General features: G+C 43.3%; 2 protein-coding genes across 3 annotated transcripts; one reads left to right on the top strand and one right to left on the bottom strand.

Moving 5' to 3' along the window:
- The first annotated feature begins 333 nt into the window (after nucleotides 1–333).
- LOC110982411 (annexin-B12-like) lies at nucleotides 334–9049 on the top strand. Of its 2 annotated transcripts, none has more exons than XM_087130900.1 (12): nucleotides 334–497; nucleotides 901–1134; nucleotides 1466–1553; nucleotides 1904–1998; nucleotides 2469–2582; nucleotides 2828–2918; nucleotides 3279–3358; nucleotides 3689–3757; nucleotides 4444–4545; nucleotides 4827–4902; nucleotides 5434–5546; nucleotides 6433–9049. In XM_087130900.1, exons 2-12 carry the CDS (start codon nucleotides 970–972, stop codon nucleotides 6550–6552), a joined length of 1113 nt encoding a protein of 370 aa, XP_086987026.1. In that variant the 5' UTR covers nucleotides 334–497; nucleotides 901–969; the 3' UTR covers nucleotides 6553–9049. The 2 variants fall into 2 exon arrangements, with proteins under 2 accessions (XP_086987026.1, XP_022096476.2); XM_022240784.2 differs by having other exon boundaries at nucleotides 335–497; nucleotides 896–1134.
- Nucleotides 8643–14345, bottom strand: LOC110982413 (uncharacterized). The gene is made up of 5 exons (XM_022240785.2): nucleotides 14083–14345; nucleotides 13356–13599; nucleotides 12666–12805; nucleotides 11815–11976; nucleotides 8643–10518 (listed from the first exon to the last, which is right to left on the bottom strand). The coding sequence occupies exons 1-5, from the start codon at nucleotides 14249–14251 to the stop codon at nucleotides 10262–10264; spliced, it is 972 nt and encodes a 323-aa protein (XP_022096477.2). The 5' UTR covers nucleotides 14252–14345; the 3' UTR covers nucleotides 8643–10261.
- Between the last annotated feature and the right edge of the window lie 49 nt (nucleotides 14346–14394).

Genomic DNA, 14394 nt, shown 5'->3' with positions numbered 1-14394 from the left:
TTTAAAATATGGTACATATAACAAAATGTTCATATTATGGACATCCGCTTCACAGAGTTCTTGAAAACTGAAAAAGGGGAACTTGAAACGAGTCTAGTAGATGTGTACCTCAGTTGACGTTGTTCGCATGGTGTCTGTTTGTCCGCGAGTGTGGTTGCCTGGTATCCAGGCGCACAATCCGAGACGCAGTGAATGCGAGCACTCAAGCGTAACCATCCAACGACTGCTGTGAATCCGTTGGTGTGCATCTTGCCCTGACCGAATAGACAGCTGTTGTACATGTACACGTAAAGTGAAAACAAAACTCTTAGACACGAAACAGTCGCGAGTATTCAACCGGTAAACATGTGGGCATCGGCTTAGGAGCATCCCAACTGCAAATAATAGAAAATGTTGCTGGGCCCCAACAGAGAGATACTGTCAGTGTTCAGAGGCAAGCGATATTCAAAGACAATCTCAGCTAAGTAAAGATTTATATTGGATTTCCCTCGATACAGGTGAGTAAATTTCTAAAGTTTCACGATTTATTAGGCCTACTAGTTCAAAAGTGTTAAACCTTGCACCGATGATGTCGAAGATGATGCAGAACCCTTTCCACAATCTCTGAGGTCATGCCCCTGGGTGCATACATACGGCTCTGAAGCCAGTTAGCTTGCCAAAGCAAACATCTGACAACCATACCAATGCTAGGTCTGAGAATAGAAACGATGCTTCAAAATGTTGACCCTATCTCGTCCATTCGAAACACATACACCCTTGTTAAGCGAACGTGATCATCAATCGTTTCCCTTATCTACTCAATTTAATTTGTAAAATGTTGCATGTATCTGGTGAAATACAAATCTAAGTTTGATGAATTTAATCTTTAATAATTGCCACTTTTATTTTGTCACAGTTTAGGTACTGAGGGAGGAATTATTTTTCGGAGGCTGTTGCCTTTTCGTGTGGTGTGAACCTCAGTAAGTCAACATGGGTAGTGGGGGTTCTTCGTCGGCGCGACCGGCGGCTGGAGTTGCGGCTAACGGAAAGCCACCCAAGGGGCGGACCGGCAATGTGACGAACACTGATACAGACATAGGTAGACGTGGGCCGACGCAAGTAGTGAGGCAGTTGTACGCACCCTTTGGGGCACCGGTAAGGGGAGTGGATTGTTTATGTCGTTATTTGCCTCTTGAAAGGCATGGTCCGATGAAAATGGCTCTTTCGCTCGTTGCAAATGAACTCCGAATCTCTTCCGTATTAGCTCCATGCAGAAGCCAAGCAGATAACTCCAGAAATATGTCCTGTTTGGAAGAAAGAGTCATCTTCAGTGGGCTTCCGAAAGCGACCAAATTATACTGATCAAAACGTTGATAGCCGTCCATCTGTTCTTCCACGAACCAGAACCGGTAGAATTATTTTCATTCCTGAAATTTCAATGCCCTGACATTTAAATTTTCATGATGTTGATCTCTCTGGTTGGCAGGCCGTTTATCACGGGACCGTCCGGCCTAAGCCTAACTTCGATGCCTCTAAGGAAGCTGAGAATCTCAAGGTCGCCATGCAAGGAGCAGGTATGCCTGCGGCTCCGACCACAGTAGGAAACTTGATACCCCTCCTCAGCTCAATGGAGCGTGCAATTCGGAAGTGGAAATGGGATCGTGGGGACACACCAACTCAATCCCCAGCCAACGTCGTCTAAATCTCAGTGTCAGAACCGAAAGTTATGGATCTCGTCCTTTTCTCAGTTATCGATCTGATCTCTAAGAAGGAACTGATAAGAATGGATCCGAAATGCCCTTCCTCCGAATCTGGAAAGATAATCTTTTAATTAAGCTAAAATTTGCTTGAACGTTTTTACCCACATGGAAACCAAAACATGATCTTATGGTATTACAAATGCAGTCTTGTTCTTTTCCTTCAGGAACACAAGACAATCTATTGATTGACGTGCTGACGTCTTGTGATCGAAGCCAGAGACAACTGATTGCGCAGGCGTACCAGAAGAAATACGGAAAGGTGGGTTACCCATGATGCTTATTAAAAATGAAGCCACCTTCATCTCAACCGTTATATGGACCCAACGACATTCTTGCCTGCTGCAAAAACTGGCTTAACGGTGTCTGCTATCTTTTGGAGCCATAACGAACACGGCTATGAGCGGCGAGCTGGATCAAGAGAGGGCGCAATTTTCCTACTAACGGAGGCTCCTTTAGTCGGAACTGAACTTTGCTAGTTCACGAATGACTATGAAATGCACCTGTTACGGTCGCGTTGCTACCAGCAAAATGAAAACTCCCGACCAATGTGGCTCTTTTCAATCGATGAGGGGGTACTTCTGCTCAAGGCGGTAGCTCTTAAATGCATAATATTTTGGCTATAACAGTTGGTTACAACGATTCTTCGCACACGTCGGCCTTGTCATGTCTTATTGTCGGCACTTCCAGAAACTTAAACTGATAATCTTTGTATTTCCCTCCTTTTTTCAGGATCTTCTGAAAGACTTGAAAGCCGAGATCAGCGGCGACTACGAAAGCGTGGTAGCCAAGCTGATGGAGTCGGCTGCTGGGTACGATGCCTGGCTGCTGCACGAGACGATGGATGTGAGTCATTATTCCCATCTCATTAAACATCTTTTTAGTGGAGTTGCGCGTCATGCGGTTTATCACGCGGTATTCATAAGACATTTGACGTGGACAAAACTTCAAGTTCTGTGCCTCCAGGATCGGCAGTTGAGCGAGAAAGATGTCCAAATTGCGACTTAAAAAAAATCAGTTATATGAGAATAGAGTTATCGAAGAAAAGTTGAAGGACGCCCGAACCTATGAGTTCCTTGATTTTTTTCCAGGGTCTTGGGACGGATGACGACGCGCTGATAGAGATCCTTAGTTTCCGGAGCAGAGAAGAACTCCAGGCCATCCAGGCAGAGTACTATAATAGTAAGCCAAACAACCTAGAGGCAACAGAACGACAAAAACAAGTCGTTACATTTTATGACAGGGAATTTGCAGCGACAACTTTATACCACATGTTTCTTCCATCTCACACGCCCCACGCAAAAACAGCAAACATAAGACGATTTCAACGTTGGATTGTAATTACAATATCATACATGTATATTGTTTCTGATACTTTTTGTGAAGAAATCACTAAAAATGAGATCAGATCTTTAGCCCCTCACCTGCCCAAATAAATTATTATAGTTTGCCCAATGAGCAGTTTAACCAGTGAATGAATACATAAACAAACAAAAATGGAAAGTATAAGGGCAAGAAATGTCCTGATTATTTTCCCACCAGGATACCAGAGACATTTGGCCGAGGACATCAAAGGCGACACGAGCGGAAACTTCGAGAAGCTCTGCCTCAAACTGATGGAGGTACTGTTCTCTCTTGCTGTCCTTAAATCAAGTCTCCTCAGGATCACTTCGTGAAAGTAACGATGTGATATGATGACGATTATGGGCAAGAAGAATAAAAGTCATTATTGTGTCACTTCCAAAGTAAATATTGTCTTATATGAGACTGATTGATTGATTTTTTAATTTAATTGTTTCGACAAACGTGCAAGTAGTACTGCCATTATATCGGCATAACCTTCAATGTGGAAGGCTTTTTTCTTTCCTTTATGTAACGCAACTCGTAATTGGCTGCTTCATGTTCGACGTCACTGAATTTTGTTCATTTTCATTGGACCTTTTTTCTGTCAGGGCTGCAGGGATGCTCCTCACGTTCTGGTGCCGTCGTTTGCCGACGCAGACGCCAAGACCCTTTTTCAGGTGATTTGTGAATAATAACATTATGGAACCCACTGCATTATGGGTATAAGATTCCTTCTGAAGGGAACAACGAATGCATTTTCCAGGTGGTATGCGTTTGGGTTAAACTTTGACATTTTATCATAACTCTGCGGTACTGTCGAAGGGTGACTTCAAGTCATGAAAGTTTAGAAATCCGGGCAAGACTACCACATACTAATAACAACATTTGTGACCCACTCTGTGAAAATGAGTCTTAAGCCACCATAGCCACTTTGGAGTAAAAAGTCCTTTAGAATAATTTTGCACAGTGTAAATCAATAGGAACCCACAGCATTTTTCACCATGGATTATCCACTTTCATCAGGATGCCAAACTGAGTGATACTTCAAAACAAAAGCCTTAATTTGCTCTTTTCAATACAAATGAAAACTCAAAAAGTGGCTCTTGCGACTTATGACTCATTTTCGCAGAATGGGTCACATTTATACTATGTACTTTCTAAGTACCTTTTAATCAAATACACCCTTCAAAAACTACAAAAACTAATGCAAAACCATAACAAAAAGTAACCCCACTGAAATTATATTAAAGCTACAATAAATAACAGACGTACCGTATCAGTAACATTCTACGTGTCAGCAATCGGTGAAGTGACACGGAAAGTCGCTCGTTGTTTACACATTGGCTATTCTTTCAACTTCTAGGAAGGCGAGGACAGAATTGGAACGTGGGACGATCTGTTCATAGACGTCTTCACTTCGAGGAGTTGGGACCAGCTGAGCGCGGTCTGTGACTCGTACAAGAGGGTATGGCAGCAGTCAATTTCAGGGCGTGTCGAGAATCTCAACGACCTAGTAGACACTGTAACAGGACGTCCTCTACGTCAACAGTGGTAGCAGTGAAGACAATGTTCGGGCAAAATGCCGACTGCAAATTAATTTAGAATTCATTTTCTTATATTGATGCATCTCCTTTTACGAAAAAAGGAATAGCATTAAAACAAGAATAATTTGATCTACAATTTAAGTAAAGATGTACCTTTAAATGATACAGTATAAAACAATATCATTTTCGTCTCCTTTTGTAGCTTTACGGCAAGACTATGGAGGAGGCGCTGGAAAACGAATTCTCGGGAGATATTCTCTTTGGACTAAAGAAACTCGGTAAGCTGGGGAAAAAATGTCATGTAGCAACAGTTAGCCACATTGTACTTCATAAAGGTCAAAAGAGCATCCAATTATTGAGTACAAAACTGCGGAAAACATTGGAACCCACTGAATTTGAAAAGTCCCACGGTCCGTGAACAGGCGGTTTTGAAATCAACAGTCGCTCGCGATGCAGCTTGTGTGTACATCATTCCCATCAGCCCCTCTAAGTCAACTGCAGTTTCCATGAAAACGGAAGGGCCTCATTAACTAACCTCGTCTCCATGGGCTGCGTGCGCGTTCCTTCACTTAAGGGCCGTGTCCGAAACGGGCTTCTAGAGCTACGGCTAGGTCTATTGTTTGCACGTCTCCACGCATTTCCAATGGAGCGAAGACCTAGACCTAGCTCTAGACAAGAGATTCGGATGCAGCCGTAAGATCGCACAAGCATTGGGAACCAACATGGCGCGGCAAGATCGTACCCTTGGGGACGAGGTAGAGCCCGAACTATTTGACATGCGCTAAATGAGTGTTCTTTTGTCTTTCTAGTGGCCTTTGCGCGTGACAGGGCCGAATATTTCGCCACCAAATTATACAGCAGCATGAGCGGTCTGGGCACCGACGACGAGCAACTGCAGCGGCTCGTCATCAGCCACTGTCAGGTAGGTTGTCGCTGGTGTGTGTTCGAATGCTAAGCTCAGCTTTCCACATAACGTCACACTTGTTCACAACGCCCGTGCCAATTTCTTCAATTCCTAACAAGTTCTTTATCGGCCAGATGGCTTTCCTTTTACAATGCTAACCTCCAAAAATACACCTGTGTCTTAGTTAACGTCATTTTCATTTTTTGGTTCATAATTTTGAAGTTTTTCTGCCTCTTCGAGTAAAAATCTCGGACTCACAATTTGAACATAAAAAACTCTGCACTGAACCATGTCTCCCCAGATGACATCACAGGAACAGCGCCCTCGGTTGTCCAGGAAGGCATGGACAAATTGAAATGCTTAAAAGGTTTAATTTTCAGCACATTTAACCAAATAAATTATTAAAGCCAAATATTTCTGTAAAGTTGGAGAACACCCCACAAAATGTATTCACTAACCCTTTGAGGGCTCATGCATTCGTTCTGCCGTTGGTAAATCCGAAAATTACTCAAAATCCGCCTTACTTGTTTTTCACCTCAAAAAAGTGGGGGGATTCAATAACCCCTACCCCCTGGTCAGATAGGGGGATATAACCCCCCCTTTTTTTCTTGGGATTCACGCCCCCATGACAAAACGAGAGTTAGTTTTTTTCGTCATGAACAGAACCAAACGTATCGACAGTGGTCGGGAAAAGTCTTTTATCTGTTGGCATCACGAACTTATAAATGGAAAGGCTTGTAAAATACCTTTTCTTTCGTTTGTTTGGTTTTTGGTCAGTATGACAAATGGAACTTATTTGTCGTTGTGACCAGAGACAACGAATCACATGTCTTTGAGCGTGCTGTGCATGGTCACATAGCACTATCAACGTAAACTATTGAGCTCTAACTTTCATGTTTTTCAGACCGACATGCTGGAGATCAAGGAAGCCTTCAAGAACAAATTCGGCAAGACGCTCGGCAACATGATTCGAGACGACTGCTCCGGTAACTACAAGACGGTCCTCTTGGCTCTTATCAATTAAGAGTTTCGGTTAGACCCTGAACGGTGGGGCTGCCCCGCCAACGAAATCGTTCCTATCCTCTGAGACACAGAAAAATAACGTTTATTTTATCTTCCCGCACGCATCATGCTGGCATGCTTGGAGTGAAGGCTTCTCAAAAAGATGTACTTGTACACACTTGTGGAAAAAAACGAATTGAATGACCCATCTCCGACATATGAAATGAAGAATACATGTAGAAGCGAGGAGAAAAGTGGTGCCAAACCGTAAGATATATGCAACATTCGTTTGTACCCCTTGGGTTGAACGTTAATTGTTTTGACCGCGATTAGCACTTGTCCAATACCCTCCAACATCACGACACCCCTTCGTTTGTAAAAATGATCTAAACCGGCTCCACCTCTAGTCCTCAAACTCAAACTTTTTTCATCATACCAGCAAAACTAAATCTGAAGTCGCCACAGCTTAGAGATAGTTTTAAGCCGGTCGGGCGGGATTCTTCTGCTTGCACCTGTTGAGGTTGAAATTAATGAAAATCGACATACATTTCTCATTTTTTGTGGGACTGATCGCAACAGTCACATAATTATTTATTAGCTACAATTTATTTTGAGTATCCTGTACAACTACGGCTCTAAATACGCCAGTTCAACAAACAAAACCAGCAGCTTCCTCAGCAGAACCAAAGTGTAAATATTTTTACGAACGAATTTCCTCATTTGGACTATACGCTAATATAAAGCATTATTTAATTAAATCTTGAAGTTGTAAATAGTATTAAAAATTAATTCTTTTCTTTAAGTCGTCCTGATTCTAACAACTCTTGCGGCTCTATAGCCGCCTTATTGACAAATTTCCGTCCAGTGTTCTTAATAAGTAATGTTGTCATGCAGAAGTGTTCAGTTTTTTTCCAGTATTTATAACGTGTATTATTATAATGTTTATATTACGCCGTGGGGACCGATTTGATTGGGACGCTAGTAAGCAAAGAAGCCTGACTAACTATGAGAGTATTTTCATTGGGCTAAAAATTTCCAAGCCCACAATTGCTGAATACGAAATTTGTCAAACCTTTCTAAACGCGCATTGTGATTGGACAACGCGTTGCAAACTCTTGGAGGCGCACTATTGTGAAACGGTTGAATTGAACTGGTTCCCAGATTTTTCCATTTTTTTCCCAGAGGTGAAAATAACGTTAAGTTGGAACGCGTCATTTTTACATACAGAATCATCGCTTCCCTTTATACATTTATATATGAGAGGACATCAGAAACTGCAAGATCGGAGATGGCACTGCGTTTGTCGACAAATTTTGCCCAAAGGGCTAAAAGAATGTATTAGTCAGTCATAATAACTTAGTAACTTTCACGAGTTTTAAAGATGTATTTCGCTTCGGGGAGATGTCAATTTTAATTACGGGTTTTGCCCTGATACCTGACGTATTATGCTTTTAAATATTCTACATGTACAGTTATATTCAGTGCTTGTCCGAGAGCTTGCGAAAAAGTCCACAAGCTAGTCAGGTGGGACTCGAACCCAGGACCTCCTGCTTACTAGTGCAGATGGTTTAACCATTCAACCACCGAGCTTGCCGGTGTCGGCCGGCTGGTTAAAGTCAGAATGCAGCAGCGGGCCGGGTACCGCAGACTATTTTCACGATGTACTTTGCGTCGGGAAGATATGAGGGTTACTTCATGAGTTTTTCCTTTGCTGTTTCAAGATGGCACAGACACAGCGCACCCACACATCTGTCGTTTTTCTCCGTCCCAGGTTAAGACAACTTTTTGCAATGCAGTATATTTGGCATACTCTGCGGCTGGCCGACAGCACACAAAGACAAAAGTGCATTTCTCAAAGTTTAATTAGAACAAATCTCATGTAATTGTAACACACTACATGTGTGTACCAAATGAAAGCCCGTCCTTTTCAACACTAATTGGAAATGTGTACATCTTTGGACAAACAGGTCCTGTTTCCGATCAAGAGTGGACTTTTTGCGCACTCTGTCCATCCGTACAATATACCCAAACAGTGACATTGGGCATTGGGGAAACACTGCGAAAACACATTGTGTGAAAGGCTATTTAAAAACGCTCGGCACTCCCATGAAATATGGACCCAAATGAGACATCTTTTTTATTTAAAAGAGGCATTTGACAATCAAGCTCGTATGCTTATACATTACAGCAAAAGAAAAACTGTTTGCAGTATTATCCATATTACCTCTTGGTACCAATTCCATGATTTTATTTCTTCCTGCGTTGCAAAACATGTTGAGATTTCTTTTAATGGAACTTTACCCAGTGTCTTTTGCGTGGTAGCTATTTCATAAATATTTTGTGTTGTTTAGTTCTGATAACTTTGTTGATTTGAGAGCCGTACCCTTCACACCTCTTGATTGGGTCAACAAGTTTTTGTTATTTAGTTTTCCAAGTTTCATTACTGAAAATGTAGACGTGCTGTATTCTTTGGGAATAATGTGTACAGTCCAATAAATGCTGTAAGTGTGATAAGATAAGGTCTTTGATCTAAGTCTGTCCAGGAGAACGGACCAGGAACTGTAGATTTGTGCTACTTGAAGAATGCACCCTCACTACAAACTGCTATTTCATTTGGAGAATGAACAACTTTGGCTTCAAATTGCGATGCCAATTTTGGAGTTAAATAATAACATTGAAAAATTTCTGTAAAGCGCACATATCCACCTAAAATTGCTTATAGCGCTACAAACATTAGCAAAACAAGACGATTTACAGACTTCAATCAAGATTATACAAGAACGTTTTAAATGAACTGATACATATACTGGACCGTACACTCGGGGAACAGCGATTCTGACAGATCTGTCACCTCAGGACCGGTGTGATCTTGGACAACTAGAAGATGTGAGTTTGTGTCAATTCAATTAAGCGATACTCCAACATTGTAAAAAAAGGACTAGGCAACATTTACACACAGAACAGCAGCCAAAACACATCAAATTATTTCTTATTGAAGGGTGAAGAGAAATTCAAATCCTTGTTGAAAATTTTGCTTTAAAATCTTGATCTTGAAAACACGAGAGATAACAAACTATACGTCATTTTCTATGGATTTTTAACTGTACCCATTACGAGGCCCAGTAGAATCAGTGTCACGGCAGCCCAACCTTTTCACTTTGTATGATAGAAACGAGGAGAGGAGTGAATATGAGGAAACCTTCCTCGTCGTTACGAAATTACAATTCCTGTGGATTCGTAACGAATCTAGTTTACAGTTGATAATCACAAATCTACAGTAATTGTTTGGAAGCAAAAGCTGTAACTTCGTAACCTACGAAACTACAGTATCGAACAAACGAATGACTTCACAGAAATAATCTTAACTAATCAGACCGTGATGTATCGCCAATTTAATGCAATTATTTCCCATGCTAAACTGAGCCTAGCTATGGGAACTATCCATTGAATATAACTAAACTGAGCAGAAAATGGATAGGGGTTCAAACGGTGGTCACTGTCTTCAGAACCAAATTCTCGGGGAGAGAGAATGAGGAAAGATTATGACTAGGCTCAGTTTCACTACTCTCTATTTTAGGGAAGGGGCTTATGACCCCTCCTCTATCTGCCAATCATTGGAGCGACCCCGCCCACTTATTGCCGTGTTCTCTTGTCGTCACTTTCAGACGGTGAATTCGAAGGCTTCAGTTGGAACTTTCAAATTGTCCAGGCTCGTTTCAAGCTTCCAGGGCCTACCTGCCCGTCCTATTGCGTCTGAACGGCAACACCCGTCGCCTCTTCGAGACGACCATCGGCTGCCATCGAGGCTTGTAAGCCCAGGGGTTTCGCACCGTCTTCCGGCTGGCCCCCCGATGGTACGTGGTGGCGCGGTAGGGCCCTGGTCTCGGCGCCATCTTTGGCTTGCCCACTGGAAACCCTCCTTTTTTCTTGAAACTCTTCAGGAACTTTGCATATTTCGAAGACCCGATGCTTTTAAAGTTTGGCCTTTCTGCAAAGAACAAACCAAATCAAGTTGGAACAAGGTAATACTAAAACTCAGAATTTTTATCTTTCGTAACACTGCATGGCTTTGACCAAAAATTTCTGAATTTAATTTCGCAATTTCTCTTTTAACGTATAAAAAAGATCAAGTAAATACTTGAAACTTAAATACTAAAATTTAAAAATAGGGACCTCGGAGAATTAAACAAAAATTAGTTTTTAATTCAAAACTGTAATTTTCCTTCTGTTGGTTGGATTTGGGGGTGCGACATGGAACCAACAATGGGGCAACTCCAAATGAACACTCGTTTCTTAGAGCATTAAATTTTGATTTATTTTTACACAAGCAAAGCCGCTCAGGTAAATACGTCCCTTGGAACAATTACACCTCTCAAGGTCAAGGTATTTGCTTGTCTTCTTGTCATGGACGCGGCTCCGCTTCAAAGCCGGTTCAGACTTCAGGCGAACGTACGCGAAAGCGAACTTTGACATCTTGAAGCATTTCCAACGAAATCCGCATGAGTTGAAATGCCTTCAACTTCTGCTGAAACAAAATGATCTGCTGTCACGTCATGATTGCGCGTGAGTGCTCGCTTTTGCACTGAGTATAGGCTAACAAGTCTTGAGACTAGCTCAAAACCGTTCGCAAGTTCCAAAATGAAAGTCCTCGACTTCCGTTCCTCTTCATTTGGCGGCAGACACGCTGACCCCGTGAATAACTGTCTACGGACCTGTGCTAGTCCACAGAGTGCCAACTAACCTGCCTTCACGGGCGTCGCTGGAGGGAGGAATGTGGGGGGTGTCACATCCCCTCCCCCTCCCCCCACTAGTCAGTTAATTTTGTCGGCAAAATCATGGTGCTGCCGGCAAGAATGGAGAAGGAATGGGGAGTGTCACGTGTTGGGTCGGGGAATCAGACTATACCATACATGCATAAAGTATACCGACGGTCCGTCTGCAAATTTCATGATGGCATGTACCCCTGTCTAGTGATGCCCGTGCCTGCAATTACCTGGACACCTTCTATTCAGAACCAACACTCACAAAAAGAGATAGTTCATACGTGGTGTACCAGGGGTATAACCACAAACCTAACTTGTCACCTCACAATGCAAACCTTCCAGAAGTTCCTGGACACCCTGTGTTTCCAAGTCCTCGCTGCACAAGGCCTGCACAACCAGAAAAGCGACCACACAAACTTTGGTGCAAGCGGACAGTACCTGCCCCCTCCATGCCAAATTCTTCTCGCGCAGCTTCGCGTGCATGGGTTCATTCTCGTGTGCCTCGTTTTTTTCCCCCTTACTCTTCGCCTTCTGTTTCTTGATCATCTCCTTCAGCTTCTCTCGGCTCTCCTTAGCCTCTTTCTTCCGCGCCACGTACAGCTGGTATTGCTCGTTTTCCACGTAGTGCCGCTGCTGGTGCCGCGCTTCCTCGGGGGTCAGGGGTCGGTTGCGGAGATGTGCCACTGGAGGGGGGGGGAATTGAAACAGTGCAAAAGAATGCGGGCTGTTCATGTACATGTAGACCACACCAATACGGGAAAAAAAGACAACGATGCGCATGGGGACGTCTGATATATATTTGTCGTCAATATGGGCGTTAAAAGTGCGCTTCCAAGAGTTTGCAACGCGTTGGCCAATCACGATGCGCCAAATCTGTCGAACCTTTCCAAACGCGCAATGGATCGACAGATTTCGCGCGTTGTGATTGGCAAACGCGTTGCAAACTCTTGGGGGCGCATATTGTGCATTGCCCGTATATCCTGCCGTTACGTACAGGGAGCCTCAGGTGTAGCGAGCTTTGGTTTTGAAGAGACGGAGCCATCAATAAACCGACACTTATAATATGGTATGCCTTGCATTAAAAAAAATGGTTAGCCTCACTTCTTCAGGGCCAAATCTAGGTCAGCTTTCACTATACCGGACAAATTTTAGTTATACTTAATTGGGAAGGGGGAGGGGATAAAATGATAAGAGAGAGAGAGAGAGAGAGAGGAGAGAGAGAGAGAGAGAGAGAGAGAGAGAGAGAGAGAGAGAGAGAGAGAGAGAGAGAGAGAGAGAGAGAGAGAGAGAGAGAGAGAGAGAGAGAGAGAGAGAGAGAGAGCGCTCTATGAATAATATTGACCATTCTTTGCAGTTGTTTTTATATACTTACAATAATCGATGACTCTTGGTGGCCTAGAAGTGGCGTTAACTTGCGATGGTTCTTGTTTAGGCGGTGAACCGTATACTTTCCCGTTGAAAACATATCGCCCCTTTAAGCCTTTCTTCAGTGCCCGGCGAATGGAGCGTGCCCTGCAGAATGTTCAACATATATTTGAAATGGAAAAAGATTAATTCATTTTTATCATTTTTTACCAGAATAATTTCTATACGTGTGTGACTTGCAGACTGAATAATGGCCTGTGATTTCTGATTCGTTTTTAAGGTACTGTTGGTCGTTTTTGCTACAGCTTAAACTTTTTAAAAGTCTGCCCAGATTATATCCTTTGTCCCTTTCACTTCCGGGTCTGAAGACCTTTTGTCTTCCAAAGCCAACGTGGGATCACTACATCCTAAACTCCTCCCATCGGAAACAAGAAGAGGAAAAAATCTACGGTTCAACTAAATTGGTCTTAGAGAGGTAGGAAGCGCTTCTTCCTGACAAAATGAGGAAAATGACTAAAACAGAAAGCAAATCAGGGAGATCAGAAGGCCGGGTTGAAAATGTCTTAGAAATGCCATAGGCCTACCCCAATCTGCTGCTGATGGTTCATCAGTCAGTTTCTGTAATGTAATTTGCTTCCCTGTACTCCTGGAGAAAACCACGCACCACTTTAGCGACGTCATCTTTCTGAAACCTTACCTTTTACGCCTCGCCTTCGGAGGTACAGCAACCGTGCTGTTGGTCGCGTCTTTGGCCAGATGCGCGGAGTCTTTCGGCGTACCGCGGTCCCGTCCACGGAATCGTCGGCGGAATAGCGCCTCCCACACGCTCCTCCCCCGGGGGACTCGTTTGAGGAGCTCGGGGTTGGGTTCGTCAGGGTTTGTGTTATCGTCCCTTGGTTGCGGGTGGGGGGGCTCCCGTAGGAAGGATCTGACACGACGGCCTGTAGAGGCAAGAAAGTAGGCTTCGTTGGCTTGCTCTCCAAGAACACAGGATATCAATTGTTATATCTACTCGTTTTGGCGGCTAGAGATTGCATAAAAATCCCTTATTGTAGGTTTCAGTTTTAAACTAAAAATCTACGTTTGCCTGATTAGTACTTGTTGGCTGGGGCGAGTTAATTCAACTGGATGCGTTTCCTCAAAGTAAGGATTGCTGTCCAGTGTTTCACTGAGTGCACCGATCTCCAAATCAGGTCTTCATAGGCACAGGCAAACATCTGAACATAAAATAAATGCTGTAGGCTAGCCTTGTTAGATCCTTCAGGTTCTACAACTTCAACAATTAGGACTCATGGTTCCATGGTTCACTTCACTTTATGTCACACACAAAGGTCCACTGAGTACAGGACCAAAATATCGGAATACCTTCAGGTGTTGAAAAAAATGACTACAAAGATTTGAAATGTTGCTTTCATGTAGCCTACCGCTACCATCCGAGTTTCGTCCAGGAAGTTCCGGGAATCGGTCGCGGACAGCCGCTCCGGGAAGAGAGTTCTTTTCTCTACGGTCAACACTGATCAGGAACGCAAGAGCGGTGACAGTCAACAGGAGTCCCACCAGCCCAAGACATGCAAGATGTTTTCTCGCTGTCATCGTGGGCTCCAGTTTTAGCTGGTCAGTGGACAGCTAAGCCGGCCCAATAAAAGTTTCATATATCTCATAATACTTTCGGGTTTTTTTGTTTGAATTCGTATATTGTATGAAACGCGCAGCGCGCATTGGACGCGCGCTACACA

This window comes from Acanthaster planci, linkage group LG21 (genome assembly GCF_054643075.1).
Source record: "Acanthaster planci isolate LZ-2023a linkage group LG21, COTS_SCS, whole genome shotgun sequence".
Taxonomy (NCBI): domain Eukaryota; kingdom Metazoa; phylum Echinodermata; class Asteroidea; order Valvatida; family Acanthasteridae; genus Acanthaster; species Acanthaster planci.
The sequence above is the reverse complement of the archived record's forward strand: the minus strand, read 5'-3'. Positions and strand labels throughout refer to the sequence as shown.

What these genes read in the sequence shown, in the direction of transcription:
- LOC110982411 (XM_087130900.1), top strand. Translation starts at nt 970, where the DNA reads ATGGGTAGTGGGGGTTCTTCGTCGGCGCGACCGGCGGCTGGAGTTGCG. An exon ending in TGCTGCACGAGACGATGGAT is followed by an intron (nt 2,583 to 2,827) that starts GTGAGTCATTAT and finishes ATTTTTTTCCAG; the next exon opens with GGTCTTGGGACGGATGACGA. An exon ending in TCTGTGACTCGTACAAGAGG is followed by an intron (nt 4,546 to 4,826) that starts GTATGGCAGCAG and finishes CTCCTTTTGTAG; the next exon opens with CTTTACGGCAAGACTATGGA.
- LOC110982413 (XM_022240785.2), bottom strand. Translation starts at nt 14,251, where the DNA reads ATGACAGCGAGAAAACATCTTGCATGTCTTGGGCTGGTGGGACTCCTG. An exon ending in CCGAAGGCGAGGCGTAAAAG is followed by an intron (nt 12,806 to 13,355) that starts GTAAGGTTTCAG and finishes AACATTCTGCAG; the next exon opens with GGCACGCTCCATTCGCCGGG. An exon ending in ACCAAGAGTCATCGATTATT is followed by an intron (nt 11,977 to 12,665) that starts GTAAGTATATAA and finishes CCCCCCCTCCAG; the next exon opens with TGGCACATCTCCGCAACCGA.